Genomic DNA, 16,186 nt, shown 5'->3' on the forward strand with positions numbered 1-16,186 from the left:
GTTTAACACTCATGAATGTAATAATCTAAACAGACTATTGGTGAAAGTATTTTGATCCAAGGAATTGGAGCTGGATTTTGATCCAAGGAATTAGAACTGTCCTTCCCTTCTTCTGATTGCCCCTGACTCCCTCCCATTCATCAGGCACTATGATCCGTAATTGTTCAGTACTTCCCTATTAATGCAGTAATAATTAATCAGTTCTTGTTTCTGTCCTTGCTTCATTTGTTACTCCTAATCTTGCCCTGATGCCAGTGTTAATAGACGGTGGGTCGAGCCTCTGTTCCTCACACTTAAGGAACCATCTGAATTTAATGTTTCATGTAGTGGTGGTGTTGGTGTTTGTAGCAATGGTGCTATAAAAGATTTTGAAGAATAAAATTATTTTATGTTGTAATGTATATTTTTGTATAATCTTAAGTAAAATTTAAATTTTATTATTGTTAGTTTTATAATAATACTGATTATAAATACTGTAACTTAATTTTTTTTAACACTAGCCGTCTCCCACAAGGCAGGGTGACCCCAAAAAAAAAAAAAGAAACATTCATCATTTCATTCCATTACTGTCTTCTCAGAGGCATGCTGATACTTCAGCTAAAAAAATGCAACATCTCTCCACCTCTTCTTCAAAAAGCAGGCACTGTACTTTCCACCTCCAGGACTCAAGTCCAGCAAACTGGTTTCCCAGAATCCCTCCAACAGCACTTGTAGTAATGAAAAACCTCCACTCCTATCTAACATGTTTACACATGCTCACTGAAAGTCCAAGCCCCTTGTAATCAATACCTCCTTTACCCCTTCCCCCCTCCTACCTTTTCTAGGATGACTCCTACCCTGCTTTCCTTCTACTACAGATTTATATGCCCTCCAAGCCATTCTATTTAGTTCCATCCTTTGTAAATGCCCCAACCACCTCAACAACCCCTCTTCAGCCCTCTGGATATTTTTTTTTTTTTTTTTTTTTTTTTTTTTTTTTTTTTTTTTTTAGCAACACATTGCTCTCAAATGTGACATCTCCACTGCTTCCAGCCTTCTCTTTGTTATGGCATCACCACCCACACTTCATACCCATATTATTATATTTGTTTGTCCGTCGATTCGACGAGGACCATCTAATCATCCTGGGGTCGAAGTTGTCAGGCCAATCAGCGCACGAAACGTTCTCTGGCAGTGTGGACAGGGAAGGGTGGCGGCATCGAGGGGTCTGATGGCTCTGGTCTTCCTCGCCTGCCTGCGCTGCTCAGCTAGTAAGATTCTGCTTGCCTCGCAGGATGTTGCCCCTTTCTGGACAACTGCTCGCCAGTCATTCCTGTCCTGAGCTATCAGCTCCCACATGGTGTGGTTGATGTTGAAAGCTTTCAGAGCAGTCTTAAGGGTGTCCTTATAGCGCTTCTTTTGGCCTCCTTGAGAGCGCTTTCCATGCTGCAGTTCGCCAAACAAGAGTTTCTTTGGCAGCCGGTGGTCTGGCATGCGAGCAACGTGACCTGCCCAGCGAAGCTGTGTCTGCATTAGGATGGTGTGGATGCTAGGCAGGCCAGCTGTAGTCAGCACTTCTGTGTCTGGGATCTTATCTTGCCATTTGATGCCAAGAATTTTTCTGAGCCGTGTGGCGTGAAAGTGGTTCAACTTTCTGGCGTGACATTTGTAGACAGTCCAGGTTTCGCAGCCATAGAGAATTGTGGTGAAGACTATGGCTCTGTACACCTTGATCTTGGTGCTTGTGGTGATGCCTCTTTGGTTCCATACATTCTTGTGGAGCCTGCCGAAGGTGGCACTGGCTTTGGCAAGTCTGGCATTCACCTCATCATCGATGACAACGTTTCTGGAAAGGGTACTGCCGAGGTAGGTGAATTTGTCTATGGCGTTCAGTCGCTGCCCATTGATGGTGATGTTTGGCTCAACATACGTCTTTCCCGGAGCAGGCTGGTGCATCACTTCAGTCTTCGTTGTGCTGATTTGTCAGCTCGAAGTTGTTGCAGGCGTCAGAGAACTTGTCAACGCTGTGCTGCATGGCGGCTTCTGAAGCAGCGTTGAGGGTGCAGTCATCAGCAAATAGCAGGTCATTGATGGTGTCAGTTGCAGCCTTGGTTTTTGCTTGAAGCCTCCTGAGGTTGAAGACAGACCCATCTGTACGGTACCTGATGCCGATTCCTGCATCTGTGTCCCTGAATGCGTCTGTAAGCATGGCCGAGAACATCAGGCTGAACAGGGTGGGAGCAAGCACGCAGCCTTGTTTCACTCCATTTGAGACTGGGAATGGTTTCGACGTCTCTCCGTTGTCTTGGACTCTAGCCAGCATTCCATCGTGAATTCGGCGTACGATGGCGATAAACGTCTTTGGGCAGCCATACTTTGCCATGATTCTCCAAAGGCCCTCTCTACTAACGGTGTCGAAGGCCTTGGTCAAAAAGACGTAGGTGGAGTACAAGTTGGCATTCTGTTCCTGACATTTCTCCTGTAGCTGTCTAGCAGCGAACACCATATCGACAGTCCCGCAATCTTTCCGGAAGCCGCACTGGCATCAGTGCATCACTTGCTGTTTTTCCTCCCTTATCAGTTCTATGGTTCACCTTATCTTTCATAGACCCATCTGCTGACATTTCTACTCTCAAATATCTGAATACATTCACTTCCTCCATACTCCCTCTAATCTGATATCCAATCTTCATTTTCTAAAGTTTGTTATCCTCATCACCTTGCTCTTTCCTATGTTCACTCTTAATTTCCTTCTTTTACATACCCTCCCAAATTTGTCCACTAACCTCTGCAACTTCTCTTCAGAATCCCTCAAAAGCAGTGTCATCAGCAAAAAGCAACGGTGACAACATAAGAAAAAAGCAACTGATGATTCCCACTTTATTTTTTCTTTTAATACTACACCTCTTCCCAACAAAGAAAAACTTTTGTTTTTCTTTTCAGGTTACCCTGCCTTTGGTATAGGTTGGCTGGTGCATTAAAAAAAATTATTGTCGTTGCTTGACATGTTGACAGAGTTCGAGTGGGGTGTTGTTCCTGTGCTGGTGTGTGAGGGTGTGCAGCTTCATCAGACCACCACCATCTGTCGCTACCTGGGGGAGAAGCACCAACTGGCCTCAAAGGACTTGTTGCAGGCAGCACGCCAGCAAGAAGTCGTCGAGGCTTTCCACGATGTTTCTGTCTATGTAGCCTTCGCCTTTTTTGCCAGGTCAGTACTCGGCCTAGTTGTAGTTATCTAGTTGTGCTCACCTAGAGGTGACACCACAGCCTGACTGATCAGAGACAGGGCTGAGATTAGCAGGCTGAGAAGCAAACCTCCACCACTCTAGGCACGGAATAATATTTCCACATAATAGTCTATAGAACATTGAGGGCAACTTAAAATAAGATTAGCAGAACTTGATAGAACATTTTACTTGTATGTACATATACATAAATGTTAATAGATATACACAATTCTTCTAAACAGAACAATTATACATGAAAGTAGATTATAAGTGAAGCATGGTACATGACAATAATAAATAGGTCAGGAGACAAGAGTAGTTGATGCATTCATACTTTGCAGTAAACCAAACTAATTCTTGCAGTTGGAAAATAGGTCAATAACCTTTTCCTACCACTGCTGTCTTCTTGTAAGGTAAGTGTTGTGATGCTGGTATGGGGCTCTTGATCCAAGGAATTGTACTTATCCTCCCTTTGATTCTAACCTGGATACTTATCATTTCCTAGGTACTATATGACCCCTACATGTGTAGCACTTCTGACATTAAAATAAAAAGTCCATCACTGCTCACTATCAATATTTGAATGCCCACCATGGAAGTTTCACATAGTAGTACAGTACGTATATTCAAGTGTTGTATACCCAGAGTGTATTTCGGGGGTTAACACCTCCCACAGCCTGGTCCATGACTAGGCCTCGTGGTGAATCAGGGACTGATCAGCCAGGCTCTTACTGCTGGTTGCACACACTGACGTATGAACCATAGGATTATTATTATAATTGTAGGGAAGTGTTTAACCTGTAGGATTATACAGTGCCTGTGGGGGGGGGATGGAAGGTATTCAGAGCTTAATTCAAGGAACTGGAGCACAGATCCAATTCCCTAGATCAAGAGCTCTTCACCAGCATCAAGGAACCTTCCTTGAGGGGAGTTGGTCAGGAACTGACTTTAGGTGCCTGTCCAGCTCCCTCTTGAAGACAGCCAGGGGTCTATTGATAATCCCCTTTGTATGCTGGGAGGCAGTGTAACGGTCTTGGGCCCCTGACAATTATTGTGTTGTCTTTTAGCATACTCATGGCACCCCCGCTTTTCATTGGGTGATGTTGCACTACCTGCCAAGTCTTTTGCTTTTGTAGGGAGTGATTTTCTTGTGCAGATTTGGGACTAGTCCCTCTACAATTTTCCAAGTGTATATCATCATGCATTTTTATCACCTGCCTTCAAAGAAGTACAAGTCAAGGGACTTCAGTTGTTCCCAGTAATTTAGATGCTTTATTGTACTTGTACGTGCAGTGAAAGTTCTCTGTATATTCTCCAGTTCTGCAATGTTGCCTGCCTTGAAAGGGGCCATTAGTGTACGTATAACAATAATCCAGCCTAGAGAAAACGAGAGATTTCAAGAGACTCTTCATTGATTTGGCATCCCTAGTTTTGAAGGTTGTCTTTATCCATCCTTTCATAGATAAAAAAAAATAAAACTTGCATAGATGTGTGTAAATGTTCGGTACAGTGGAACTTCGGTTTTCGTATGCCCCAGTTTTCGTAGGATTCAGTTTTCGACGACTCTTTTCATCTAAATTTTGTCCGTTTTCGTATATCTGCTTGGTTTTCGTAGAGTTGAAAATGGTCCGTACCAAACGCGTCCATGTGACTCAGCCACTCAAGCGTCCGCACAAAGCATCCCATGCATTCGTGACTCAGTCTGCCTTTGTTTCTTGAGTGAGCATCACCCTGTGTATTGATCTGAAACATTTCGTAATAATCCATTGTTTTTTGTGCTTGTTTATTGAGTGCGACTGCTAAATAAGCCACCATGGGGCCAAAGAAAGTTCTGAGTGCCAGCCCTTTGATAAAGGAGAGAAATACGATAGAATTCAAGAAAGAACTTGTAGCAAAGTACGAAAGTGGCATACCTGTGGCTGATCTTGCCAGGATGCACGGGAAGTCCGCATCAACAATCAGTTTCATCCTGGCAAAGGAAAAAGAAATCAAGGAAGCTGATGTTGGGAAAGGGGTAAATGTGCTAACAAAACAAGAGATCCAAACAATGGAAGATGTTGAGTTGTTGGTGTGGATCAATGAAAGACAGAGGAATAGTGTTTTCGAGGTGATAATTTGCAAAAAGACAAGGCCGTTGCATACGGATCTCACAAAGAAAATGCCTGGAACAAGTGCTGCTGTTAATGAATTTAAGGCCAGCAGAGGCTGGTTCGACAAATTCAAGAAGCGAACTTTCATACAAAGTGTGGTAAGGCATTGCGAGGCTGCAAGTTCGGACAAACATGGGGCCAAAGAATTTGTTGATAAATTCAAAGAGTACATAGAGGCTGAAGGACTCCTTCCCCAATGAGTCTTCAATTGTGACAAAACAGGCATCTTTTGGAAGAAAATGCCAGAGGACCTACATCATGCAGGAGGAAAAGGCAGTGCCAGGACACAAGCCTATGAAGGATAGGCTAACTCTTCTGTTCTGTGGTAATGCTAGTGGGGATTTCAATGTGAAGCCTTTACTGGTGTATCCCTCTGAAAATCCCCGAGTGTTCAAGAACAACAGTGTCATCAAGAGTAAACTGTGTGGTGTGGAAGGCTAACAGTAAGGCATGGGTCACAAGGCAAATTTTCATTGAGTGGGTCAGTGAAGTGTTTGGCCTGAGTGTGAAGAAATACCTCCTGGAAAATCAGTTGCCACTCAAGTACATCCTGGTAATGGATAATGCTCCTGCTCATCCTCCTGACTTGGAAGACCAGTTGTTGGAGGAGTTTAGTTTCATCACAGTGAAGTTCTTGCCCCCTAATACCACTCCTCTCATCTAGCCCATGGACCAGCAGGTCATTTCAAACTTCAAAAAACTCTACACCAAAGCAATGTTTAAAGGCTCTTTGAAGCGACCTCGGACACTGAATTGGCCCTAAGAGAGTTCTGGAGGAATCACTTCATTATCCTCAATTGCATAAGCCTTATAGATAAGGCTTGGCAGGGAGTGACTTCCAGGATGATGAACTCTGCTTGGAGAAAATTATGGCCAGAATGTATCCTCAAGAAGGATTTTGAAGAGTTTGAGGCTGGCCTTGAGGACCTTATGCCTATTGTGGAATCTATTGTGTCTTTGAGAAAGTCCGTGGTGTTGGATGTGAGTGGCCAGGATGTGGAAGAGTTGTTGGATGACCACAGGGAAGAGCTGCAAGACCTTCAACTGGAACAGCAATAGACCGCAGCTGAGGAAATTGCTGTAAAGTTTAAAAGGACACAAGTGCAACTAATGTGACATTTTATTGTGGCAATGTTTCGCTCTCCAGGAGCTTTGTCAAGCTGATACAAACAGTATATGGACACAGAGGGTATATAAAGGCTCAGAGTGAGGTGCAATACTAGTGGTGGTAGTAGTAGTGACAAAAGTTGTAGTATTAGTAGTAATACAATATGGTAGAGCAATTCATTCGTACACGAGTAAAAGGATATAAAAGCTATTACTTGGGTAACATAAAAATAGGTTGGACAAATATAGACTGGATAGAGAAGGCCTGTTTCAGTGTTCAGTGCTGCAGAGGAGGAGGAAGAGAGGGAAGAATGTGCCTTCTTCAGTGATTAAGGACGTGTGCAAAGTGGAGCGAGTTGCAAAGCTTTGGGGAGAAATATCACCCTAACAAAGCGGTTGCAAGCTGTCTGTAACATGTTCAATGACAATACCTTGTCCCAATTTAGGCAAATCTTAGAGACTCCAGAAACAGACCTCTCAGGACAGATTTTTTGTGTGACAGGGGCACAGTGACTTTCAAGCTGGTCCTAGTGCCAGTAAAAGACAAAGAATGGAAGTAACCCTGGATAGGGCCTTGATACCTGAAATCCTTATGGAAGGGGATACCCCTTCCAAACAATAGCCTCTCCTCTTCCCTCTCCCCTCCTCACCGTCTTCCATATGTCAATGAGAATCTTCAGTAAAGGTAAGAGTGATGTTAAATGTTCATTTATCCATTTCATTAGTCATTTATATTTATCATTGTTTTCTGTATGTAAAACTATAGCTATTCTCTATAAAATGTATTTTTTGTTAAAATTTTTGGGTATTTGGAACAGATTAATTATTTACATTATTTCTTAGGGGAAATATTGCTTCAGTTTTCATACAATTCGGTTTTCATCAGACTTTTTAGAATGGATTAATCACAAAAACCAAGGTTCCATTGTAGATTGAAAAAAAAAAAATTCACTGAGTTATTTTTTTCTCCAAATTGGAATTATTTGTTCCATTTTACTGAAATCTGCAGTTCAAGGCAATTTTCCCAAAACTTGCCCCCATCCTTGGTGCATATGCCTATGATCACATTATCTCCATTACTATTATTATTATTATTACACTCGGAACTAAGCGTTAAACCCATGAAGGTCATACATGTTATCTCCATTACTCCAACAAATTATTGTTAATACTGTATTAGAGTACTGTATATTCATGGTAAATTGTTAAACTTGGAAGTGTTATACACTTCCTATAATAAAAAAAAAAAGCAAAGCAGTTTTGTTTTTACCACCAGCCATCTCCCACTGAGGTAGATGAAAAAAAAAACTTCCACTACCATCACTCTTGCTAGAAGTGTGATGACATAATTTAGATGGCCCTCTGAACTGCAGCATCCTCAGCCAAGGTATTATGGTTTATTTTTATGGTAGTGCCTTTCTAAGGATGGGACCCATAACAGTTAACTAATACAGTACATGGGCAGCAGGTGTAAGGAGACTTGCCCAAATATCTTGTCCAGCTTGGGTCTTTTCATCTGTAGAAACAAATTAACCATCTTATTTGTATGTTATGTGTAACCCTCTTCCTCTCTGTAGGATGCGACAGGATGAGATGCAGAAGACAGTCATGTGGGATAAAGTAAAGATCCGTATTCCAGAGCTCTTGAAGAATCTGGAGACCCGCATCACTAAGCAAGGCTGGATCCTCTCCTCTGAGGTATGTGGGTAGGGAAAAGGTTTTCACGGAGAAGGCTATCTCGACATACCAAATAGAAGAACTTTTCTCCTTCACATATGCATGCAGGAATGTGGAATATTGCAATATGAGAGTAAAGTGTGCTTTGAGAAATACTTTTCTTCCTAGCCTAGGCAGGACTCTTTACAAAAACACATTCTGTATACATATATACTATATGCAATATTTACTAATAATTAGTTCTGGGGAATTCAGAAGACAGATTCAGTAGCAGCATAACGCCAAACAAGCTACGAATTTAAGCTCTGCATTTTGGCTTTCTTGCCCCCTTTAAAAATTTTAAATTTTAGTTTCCTTGTTAATAAATATGACAATATACATTTAAAAAATGATCACAGAATAGCAAACAAAAATAATTAAAATGTATTTGCTAAGCCTTGATGAATACTAAGGTAATTTAATTGGTAAATCCTGCTTAATGTGTATATGTATGCAACATTATTTATTTTCTTAAAGGTTTTAAATTTGCCAGCTTCCAAAAGTGTGCAAAATTTTCATACCCCTCTCTACATCCACACAGATGACTTGGGTGGATGTGTTTGTGGCGGCATACCTTGACACCTATGATAATTATCTGCCAGGGACTCTGGCTGCTGCTCCAAAGGTTAAATGCCTCTTGGAGCATGTGAAGGCTATTCCATCCATTAAGACCTGGATAGAGGAGAGGCCAGATTGGCAGAAGTTTGAAGAGCCAGAAGGACTAGTCTAATTTGCTGCAACTTGCACACCGTATAATTTCATCTTGGACTGATTTTCAACATATGAAGGTAAAAGGTGTATTAATACAGGCAGTATAAATAAGTGCATACACATAGGACATCTTTACTGAATGTTTCAGACCTAGGACCTTACACACTCCAAGAGATAAATGAATGAGAAAGCACAGTATGAGTGCCTCTGCAAAGAGTGATTATGTATGAATGATAGTGAAAGTGTTGAATGATAATGAAAGTTTTTTTCATTGTTCAACACTCACCATCACTCATAATCACTGTCTTTGCAGAGGCACTCAGATACAACAGTTTAGATGTCCCTCTAAACTGCCAATATCCCAAACCCCTCCTTTAATGTGCAGGCATTGTACTTCCCATTTCCAGGACTCGTGTGGAGAATGCAAGTAACTGGTGAGAGGTCAGATGGTGTGAGGTCATCTACTGTAATTGCTGTTACTTGGCAGCAACGAAGCATGTAGCAATATCATACGTCCAGAGTTGAGATATATTTACCGGCCCTTTGTTCTATGGTGGTGATGGAAGTAACTATTACGAGGCTTCATTGTAGTGGCACTTATCTGTCATTTTTTCTGTAGATCATTTCAGAGAACACAACAGATAATAGAAGCTATTACATTGCCTCCTTAATTGCAGCTTCCACACCATAGAACAGATAGAAAATACACGCATAATCTCGACTCTAGTACATGATACTTCTACGTGCTGCTTCGCGGCTGCCATGTGACAGTAATTAAATGACGTTGTTCCTTCATCTGATCCTCAACAGTGATTTGCATTCCCACTATATATGTACTGTGATTTCTCATTCTCTTGTATCATTTGGCATGACCAGTGTCCCAAGACTGAAACATATCTAATAAAGATGTCCTATAATTAGGACAAATGTAAAACTGGAAAAAGTGATATTTTTTAATTGACATTTCTTTTAATGCATTAGCAGTCTCTCTACCAAGGTAGGGTGACCAAGGATAAGATTAAACACTTTAACAATCATTCATTCAATCACTGTCTTCCCAGAAGCATGCTGACATCACAGCTCGGATAACCCTCTGAATTGCAACATCCCCACCCCTTCAGAGTGCAGGCACTGTACTTCCTACCTCTAGGACTTTTTTTTAAGTCCAGCTAACTGATTTTCCTGAATCTAGCAGCACATCAAATAATAAAAATCACATTACTCCACTTGCTTACATGAGCCTGTCTGTTGGAATTCAATATTTGATGAGCCTATGAGAGCATAGGCAATGGGGTCGAAGAGGTATGGAGTAGGTTTAAAAATGTAGTGTTAGTGTTCAGCAGAAGTTTGTGGTTACAGGAAAGTGGGTGCAGGAGGGAAGAGGAGCGATTGGTGGAATGATGATGTAAAGAGAGTAGTAAGGGAGAAAAAGTTAGCATATGAGAAGTTTTTACAAAGTAGAAGTGATGCAAGGAGGGAAGAGTATATGGAGAAAAAGAGAGAGGTTAAGAGAGTGGTGAAGCAATGTAAAAAGAGAGCAAATGAGAGAGTGGGTGAGATGTTATCAACAAATTTTGTTGAAAATAAGAAAAAGTTTTGGAGTGAGATTAACAAGTTAAGAAAGCCTAGAGAACAAATGGATTTGTCAGTTAAAAATAGGAGAGCAGAGTTATTAAATGGAGAGTTAGAGGTATTGGGAAGATGGAGGGAATATTTTGAGGAATTGTTAAATGTTGATGAAGATAGGGAAGCTGTGATTTTGTGTATAGGGCAAGGAGGAATAACATCTTGTAGGAGTGAGGAAGAGCCAGTTGTGAGTGTGGGGGAAGTTCGTGAGGCAGTAGGTAAAATGAAAGGGGGTAAGGCAGCCGGGATTGATGGGATAAAGATAGAAATGTTAAAAGCAGGTGGGGATATAGTTTTGGAGTGGTTGGTGCAATTATTTAATAAATGTATGGAAGAGGGTAAGGTACCTAGGGATTGGCAGAGAGCATGCATAGTTCCTTTGTATAAAGGCAAAGGGGATAAAAGAGAGTGCAAAAATTATAGGGGGATAAGTCTGTTGAGTATACCCGGTAAAGTGTATGGTAGAGTTATAATTGAAAGAATTAAGAGTAAGACGGAGAATAGGATAGCAGATGAACAAGGAGGCTTTAGGAAAGGTAGGGGGTGTGTGGACCAGGTGTTTACAGTGAAACATATAAGTGAACAGTATTTAGATAAGGCTAAAGAGGTCTTTGTGGCATTTATGGATTTGGAAAAGGCGTATGACAGGGTGGATAGGGGGGCAATGTGGCAGATGTTGCAAGTGTATGGTGTAGGAGGTAGGTTACTGAAAGCAGTGAAGAGTTTTTACGAGGATAGTGAGGCTCAAGTTAGAGTATGTAGGAAAGAGGGAAATTTTTTCCCAGTAAAAGTAGGCCTTAGACAAGGATGTGTGATGTCACTGTGGTTGTTTAATATATTTATAGATGGGGTTGTAAGAGAAGTAAATGCGAGGGTCTTGGCAAGAGGCGTGGAGTTAAAAGATAAAGAATCACACAAAGTGGGAGTTGTCACAGCTGCTCTTTGCTGATGACACTGTGCTCTTGGGAGATTCTGAAGAGAAGAAAATTAAAGGTGAATATAGGAAAGAGTAAGGTTATGAGGATAACAAAAAGATTAGGTGATGAAAGATTGGATATCAGATTGGAGGGAGAGAGTATGGAGGAGGTGAACGTATTCAGATATTTGGGAGTGGACGTGTCAGCGGATGGGTCTATGAAAGATGAGGTGAATCATAGAATTGATGAGGGAAAAAGAGTGAGAGGTGCACTTAGGAGTCTGTGGAGACAAAGAACTTTGTCCTTGGAGGCAAAGAGGGGAATGTATGAGAGTATAGTTTTACCAACGCTCTTATACGGGTGTGAAGCGTGGGTGATGAATGTTGCAGCGAGAAGGCTGGAGGCAGTGGAGATGTCATGTCTGAGGGCAATGTGTGGTGTGAATATAATGCAGAGAATTCGTAGTTTGGAAGTTAGGAGGAGGTGCGGGATTACCAAAACTGTTGTCCAGAGGGCTGAGGAAGGGTTGTTGAGGTGGTTCGGACATGTAGAGAGAATGGAGCGAAACAGAATGACTTCAAGAGTGTATCAGTCTGTAGTGGAAGGAAGGCGGGGTAGGGGTCGGCCTAGGAAAGGTTGGAGGGAGGGGGTAAAGGAGGTTTTGTGTGCGAGGGGCTTGGACTTCCAGCAGGCATGCGTGAGCGTGTTTGATAGGAGTGAATGGAGACAAATGGTTTTTAATACTTGACGTGCTGTTGGAATGTGAGCAAAGTAACATTTATGAAGGGATTCAGGGAAACCGGCAGGCCGGACTTGAGTCCTGGAGATGGGAAGTACAGTGCCTGCACTCTGAAGGAGGGGTGTTAATGTTGCAGTTTAAAAACTGTAGTGTAAAGCACCCTTCTGGCAAGACAGTGATGGAGTGAATGATGTTGAAAGTTTTTCTTTTTCGGGCCACCCTGCCTTGGTGGGAATCGGCCAGTGTGATAATAATAAATAATAAAAAATGATAATTTAACCTTGAGCCATTCAGTGGAATGCCTTGATGCCAGTGAAAGACTCTTGAAGCACAGAATTGAAGCTACCATCCCCTTCTTTGCATGAAACCTGAGTACCTCAGAATTCCCAGCCATTGTAAGACCCATATACTGTAAGTTTAACACTCAACATGATTAAATTATTTTCACAAGCCCCCTCAGTGGTGCCTTGATACCAGTGAGATAGACTTCATTGAAGGAAGTGGACCTATATCTCCTTCCTTGGATCAAACTTGATTGCCTCCAATTCTTGTATAACCCTTAGGAGTTTAACACTTCCCCTGATTATAATCAGGGAAGTGTTAAACCCATAGATGTTACACAGTGTCTTGGGAATAGGTGAATCAGGCTTGCCTAATCCAAGGTTAAGGTTGCTCCAGTCCCTTAGATCAACTCCTCACAAACATCAAGGCACCACCATTGAAGACAAGGAGACGTTGCATTACTATGGGACAGCTTACTAGGGGATCAAAAAAAAAATACTTTGAAATAATGCTTAGAGAGAAAAAAAAAAAAGCCTGATATTAGATTCATGGGAAAGCAAATTGGGAATGAGGGGAAGGGTAAGTCTAATTCTTAAGAGTTGGAAGGCCTTTTTCCCTCAAAGCTTTGAGGTTCCTTGATCTGGTGAGGGTCTCTTGACCCAAGGAATTAGATTTGCTTTTCCCTTTTATCAAAACAATGCCTTTTCATTCCTCCAAGTATTATAACCCCTATAGGTTTAGTGCTTCTGTTAGCATAATAGAGGGGGGTATGAATTACAAGACCAAGCTCAAGAATATTTGGTTGATTAACTAAAATTATTAAAAAGGATTTGCAAATTATGAATCACTTTTTTTTTTTTTTTCAAATAGTTTAATTAAAAATATGAATATACCATGTACAATTCTGTGTTTAATAAACAAAAGTGCAAGTGTGAGTATACGTTGTGTATATACAGTGATATTACCAATTATGAATATGCATTTTACAACTAAAAATGTTAGTTTTAATGGCAGTGCTAACAATTAACTTTTCTAATGCACTTTCATTATAATAATAAACTTTGATAAATCCTGAAACAAACAGAAATGAATCTATTATACTGTACCACAATTTAGGCAGATTGTACTTAATTGAATAACTCGGTACTATTAAAATAGTTTTACATTTTAGTGAAAAATACTATGTACAGTACTATAGTGTAGCCATTTGTGGGGTCAGGTTTGATGAACCATGTAAGAGCAGCATGTTGTTGGGAAGTACTTAACTGGAAAGGATCAGCATTGACTGCTACACAGTGCTAAAAATGGAAAGAGGTATTTTTATCAGTGCAGGTTAGTCATGTGCAAAATCACATACTCTGTAAAGGTGGAACTTAGTGTATGGGGAAAAGTAAACGTTATTGGGATGTTGTACCCTTGTGGCTTAGCGCTTCTTTTTGATAATAATAATTATAATGGGATGTTGTAAACAGTTGATGTATTATGATAGCATAGTCTACCAAACAATATTGAACTGTCAGCAATTTGGTAGCATGTGACAGGTTTGCAAGAGTTCTTCTTGTAATGATGCAGGACTTGCTTCAGTGAAGCTACTATAGGCAAGGCTGGCATAAAAGCAGTCATGAGAGCACTATTCCCCACAGTTCAAGTGAAGAGTCCAGAAGCCTAATTGTTCTCAGATTATTATTATTATAATCAAAAAGAAGCGCTAAGCCACAAGGACTATACAGCAATTGTTCTCAGAATGGAAAGATTTTCTTCAGGATAATAATGAGAGATCCCTTATATACTTACCAATTGGCCTTCAAGTCCTATTAATTGTTTTATCCTGCAGTACTGTACTTGAGTGGATTTTATGTGCTCTTAAATTTGCCACTTTCTGATGTCCAGTCTCCCAACTTAATTATACAGGTAACATTCTTGCTTGGTTCATCTACACTGTCAGTTATAGATCCTACCAATTGGTAATGAATGGTAGGTACGGCTTAAATTCTAATGACACTTTACAAAGTGGTGAACAGTCCTAAAGCATAAGACAAGGATGGTGGATAGCTACTTGATCAACTCTAAAGTGATTATTAACTGCTTATGAATTTATACTAGCTGGAAATTCAAGCCCACAATTTTTCATGCTTTAAATTATCTTCAATACACCCAGAGTGAGAAAACATCCTCTGAATATAACTGCCTGAAGATATTGAAGAGGTTATTAATGCATACTTGCTACTAAAATTGTTTATAAATAAATTTCCTGTTTTTAATTGCAACAAATTAATTTGAGAATTTCTGATGTGTGCATGTAACCTTAAAAGCTGGCACTGTAGTCAGATACTTGCTCCTCTTCTCCTTTGCCCGACGTCCTGCTCTTCTCGTCGTCATCTTCAAGGTCAACATCAGACTGATCATCAGGAACATCCTCCTCCTCTTCATTGGCTTCAGCCTCTGCTCTAGCAGACTGTTAAATAAATATGAATATTTTTTTTGAGGTTTAATTTAGCCCTACATTGAGGAAAAAAAAAAAAAAAGTATTAGTTTACAGTTACGGCTGTTTCTTGCTGATGTTCTTAACGAATTATCCTTTATTTATCCTGTAGTGTCCTTTTATAATCTGTAGTTAACATGTCGCCTGCTTTCGTGGGAAATACAACTGAGATTTGAAAAAGAGAAAAAATGTATACAAACACTCTTGACACTTATGATATTTAATCCTGAACCCATATTAAAGGTAAATGGGGTGTATCCAATAGTCCCTAATCAAATACTATGCTGAAACATGCACGGCAAATTAAATATAGGAAGAACAATGGGGTATATCAGATTCTTGTTTTTTAACCTTTCTTTACCATATCCAATGCCGAGTCATTCACACCTTAGCTCTTACTTAAATTTAACTTTCAAACACATGCCTCTTGTATATAATTATAAACATCCAATGCATTATTACCTGAGTAAGTATTTCTTCTCCTTTCAAGTCTCTGTTCTTCAAGTTACCCATCCAGAAAGCATTGCAACACTTGTTGAGAGCCAGCATAGCCTTGACCCGATACACCAACATTTCTAGCAACTTCTTGACCAGTGGGACATAACGAGTTAAACTTGTATCCTGAATGACCTACAATGAAATTAAGAGCATAAAACTAATTTGTTTCATTAATAAAAAAAAATACTTTGCCTATCACTGCAACAATATTTTAAAAAGTAATATCCGAGTGGTTCTGGGAATCCTCAGCTCTTAAGCTCATCTCAAAGTGTGTAAATTGGATAGGAAATATAACAGGAGTTAGAACGAAAAGATAAAGAAACGTAGGAAAGTAAAGTGTTTACTAAATGTAAGTAGAAATCTAAAATTTACCTGATTCAATACATAAAGTACATGCAGATAGGAGAAAGAACCCATCTGTTTTATTATAACAATAATACTGTCCAGAACAAGTTTTAGAGGTAATATTATGCTCAAAACAGCTTTATCAAAAAGAAATCTGTAAATAAAGGTTCGCTCTATACAAGAACAGCTTTTTACCATAATTGTTAGCATATCTAGCCAACACACTATTTTCTTAAGCATAAGAGAAAACTTGAACTTCCTAGTAAAGGGGAACATAATTAAGTACCCATGGAATGAAGTTAAATATCATCTTCAATGTCCAAAAAAGTCCTCTTTACTTGAACCCACTTAAGTGATAATAGGGCTTCTGCCCCTCAAGGAAGGTTCCTTGATGTTGGTGAGGGGCT

The 16,186-nt window shown here is 40.2% G+C and overlaps 2 protein-coding genes across 7 annotated transcripts in view; one reads left to right on the forward strand and one right to left on the reverse strand.

The window, feature by feature from the left end:
* The window catches only part of LOC128701606 (hematopoietic prostaglandin D synthase), a 29,788-nt gene extending 14,856 nt beyond the window's left edge, over positions 1–14,932 (forward strand). For 2 of the 6 annotated variants that reach the window (XR_011394178.1, XR_008408946.2), the window contains exons 3-6: positions 2,995–3,187; positions 8,041–8,161; positions 8,721–8,967; positions 14,767–14,932. Coding sequence is in view for 2 of the 6 variants with exons in the window: in XM_053795401.2 (XP_053651376.1) it covers positions 2,995–3,187; positions 8,041–8,161; positions 8,721–8,909 (503 nt within the window). In the remaining 4 variants the exon portion in view is untranslated. Of the gene's footprint in view, positions 1–2,994; positions 3,188–8,040; positions 8,162–8,720; positions 10,046–14,766 lie in introns of those variants that run through there. The other 4 variants (XM_053795401.2, XM_053795402.2, XR_008408947.2 and 1 more) reach the window with 3 other exon arrangements.
* The window catches only part of Fancd2, an 88,743-nt gene continuing 85,794 nt past the window's right edge, over positions 13,238–16,186 (reverse strand). The window contains exons 25-26 of the mRNA XM_070101535.1: positions 15,399–15,566; positions 13,238–14,909 (exon numbers count right to left, since the gene is read on the reverse strand). Of these exons, the coding sequence (XP_069957636.1) occupies positions 14,760–14,909; positions 15,399–15,566 (318 nt within the window). The 3' untranslated portion in view covers positions 13,238–14,759. The remainder of the gene's footprint in view (positions 14,910–15,398; positions 15,567–16,186) is intronic.

Source organism: Cherax quadricarinatus, chromosome 78 (assembly GCF_038502225.1).
Source record: "Cherax quadricarinatus isolate ZL_2023a chromosome 78, ASM3850222v1, whole genome shotgun sequence".
Classification (NCBI taxonomy): domain Eukaryota; kingdom Metazoa; phylum Arthropoda; class Malacostraca; order Decapoda; family Parastacidae; genus Cherax; species Cherax quadricarinatus.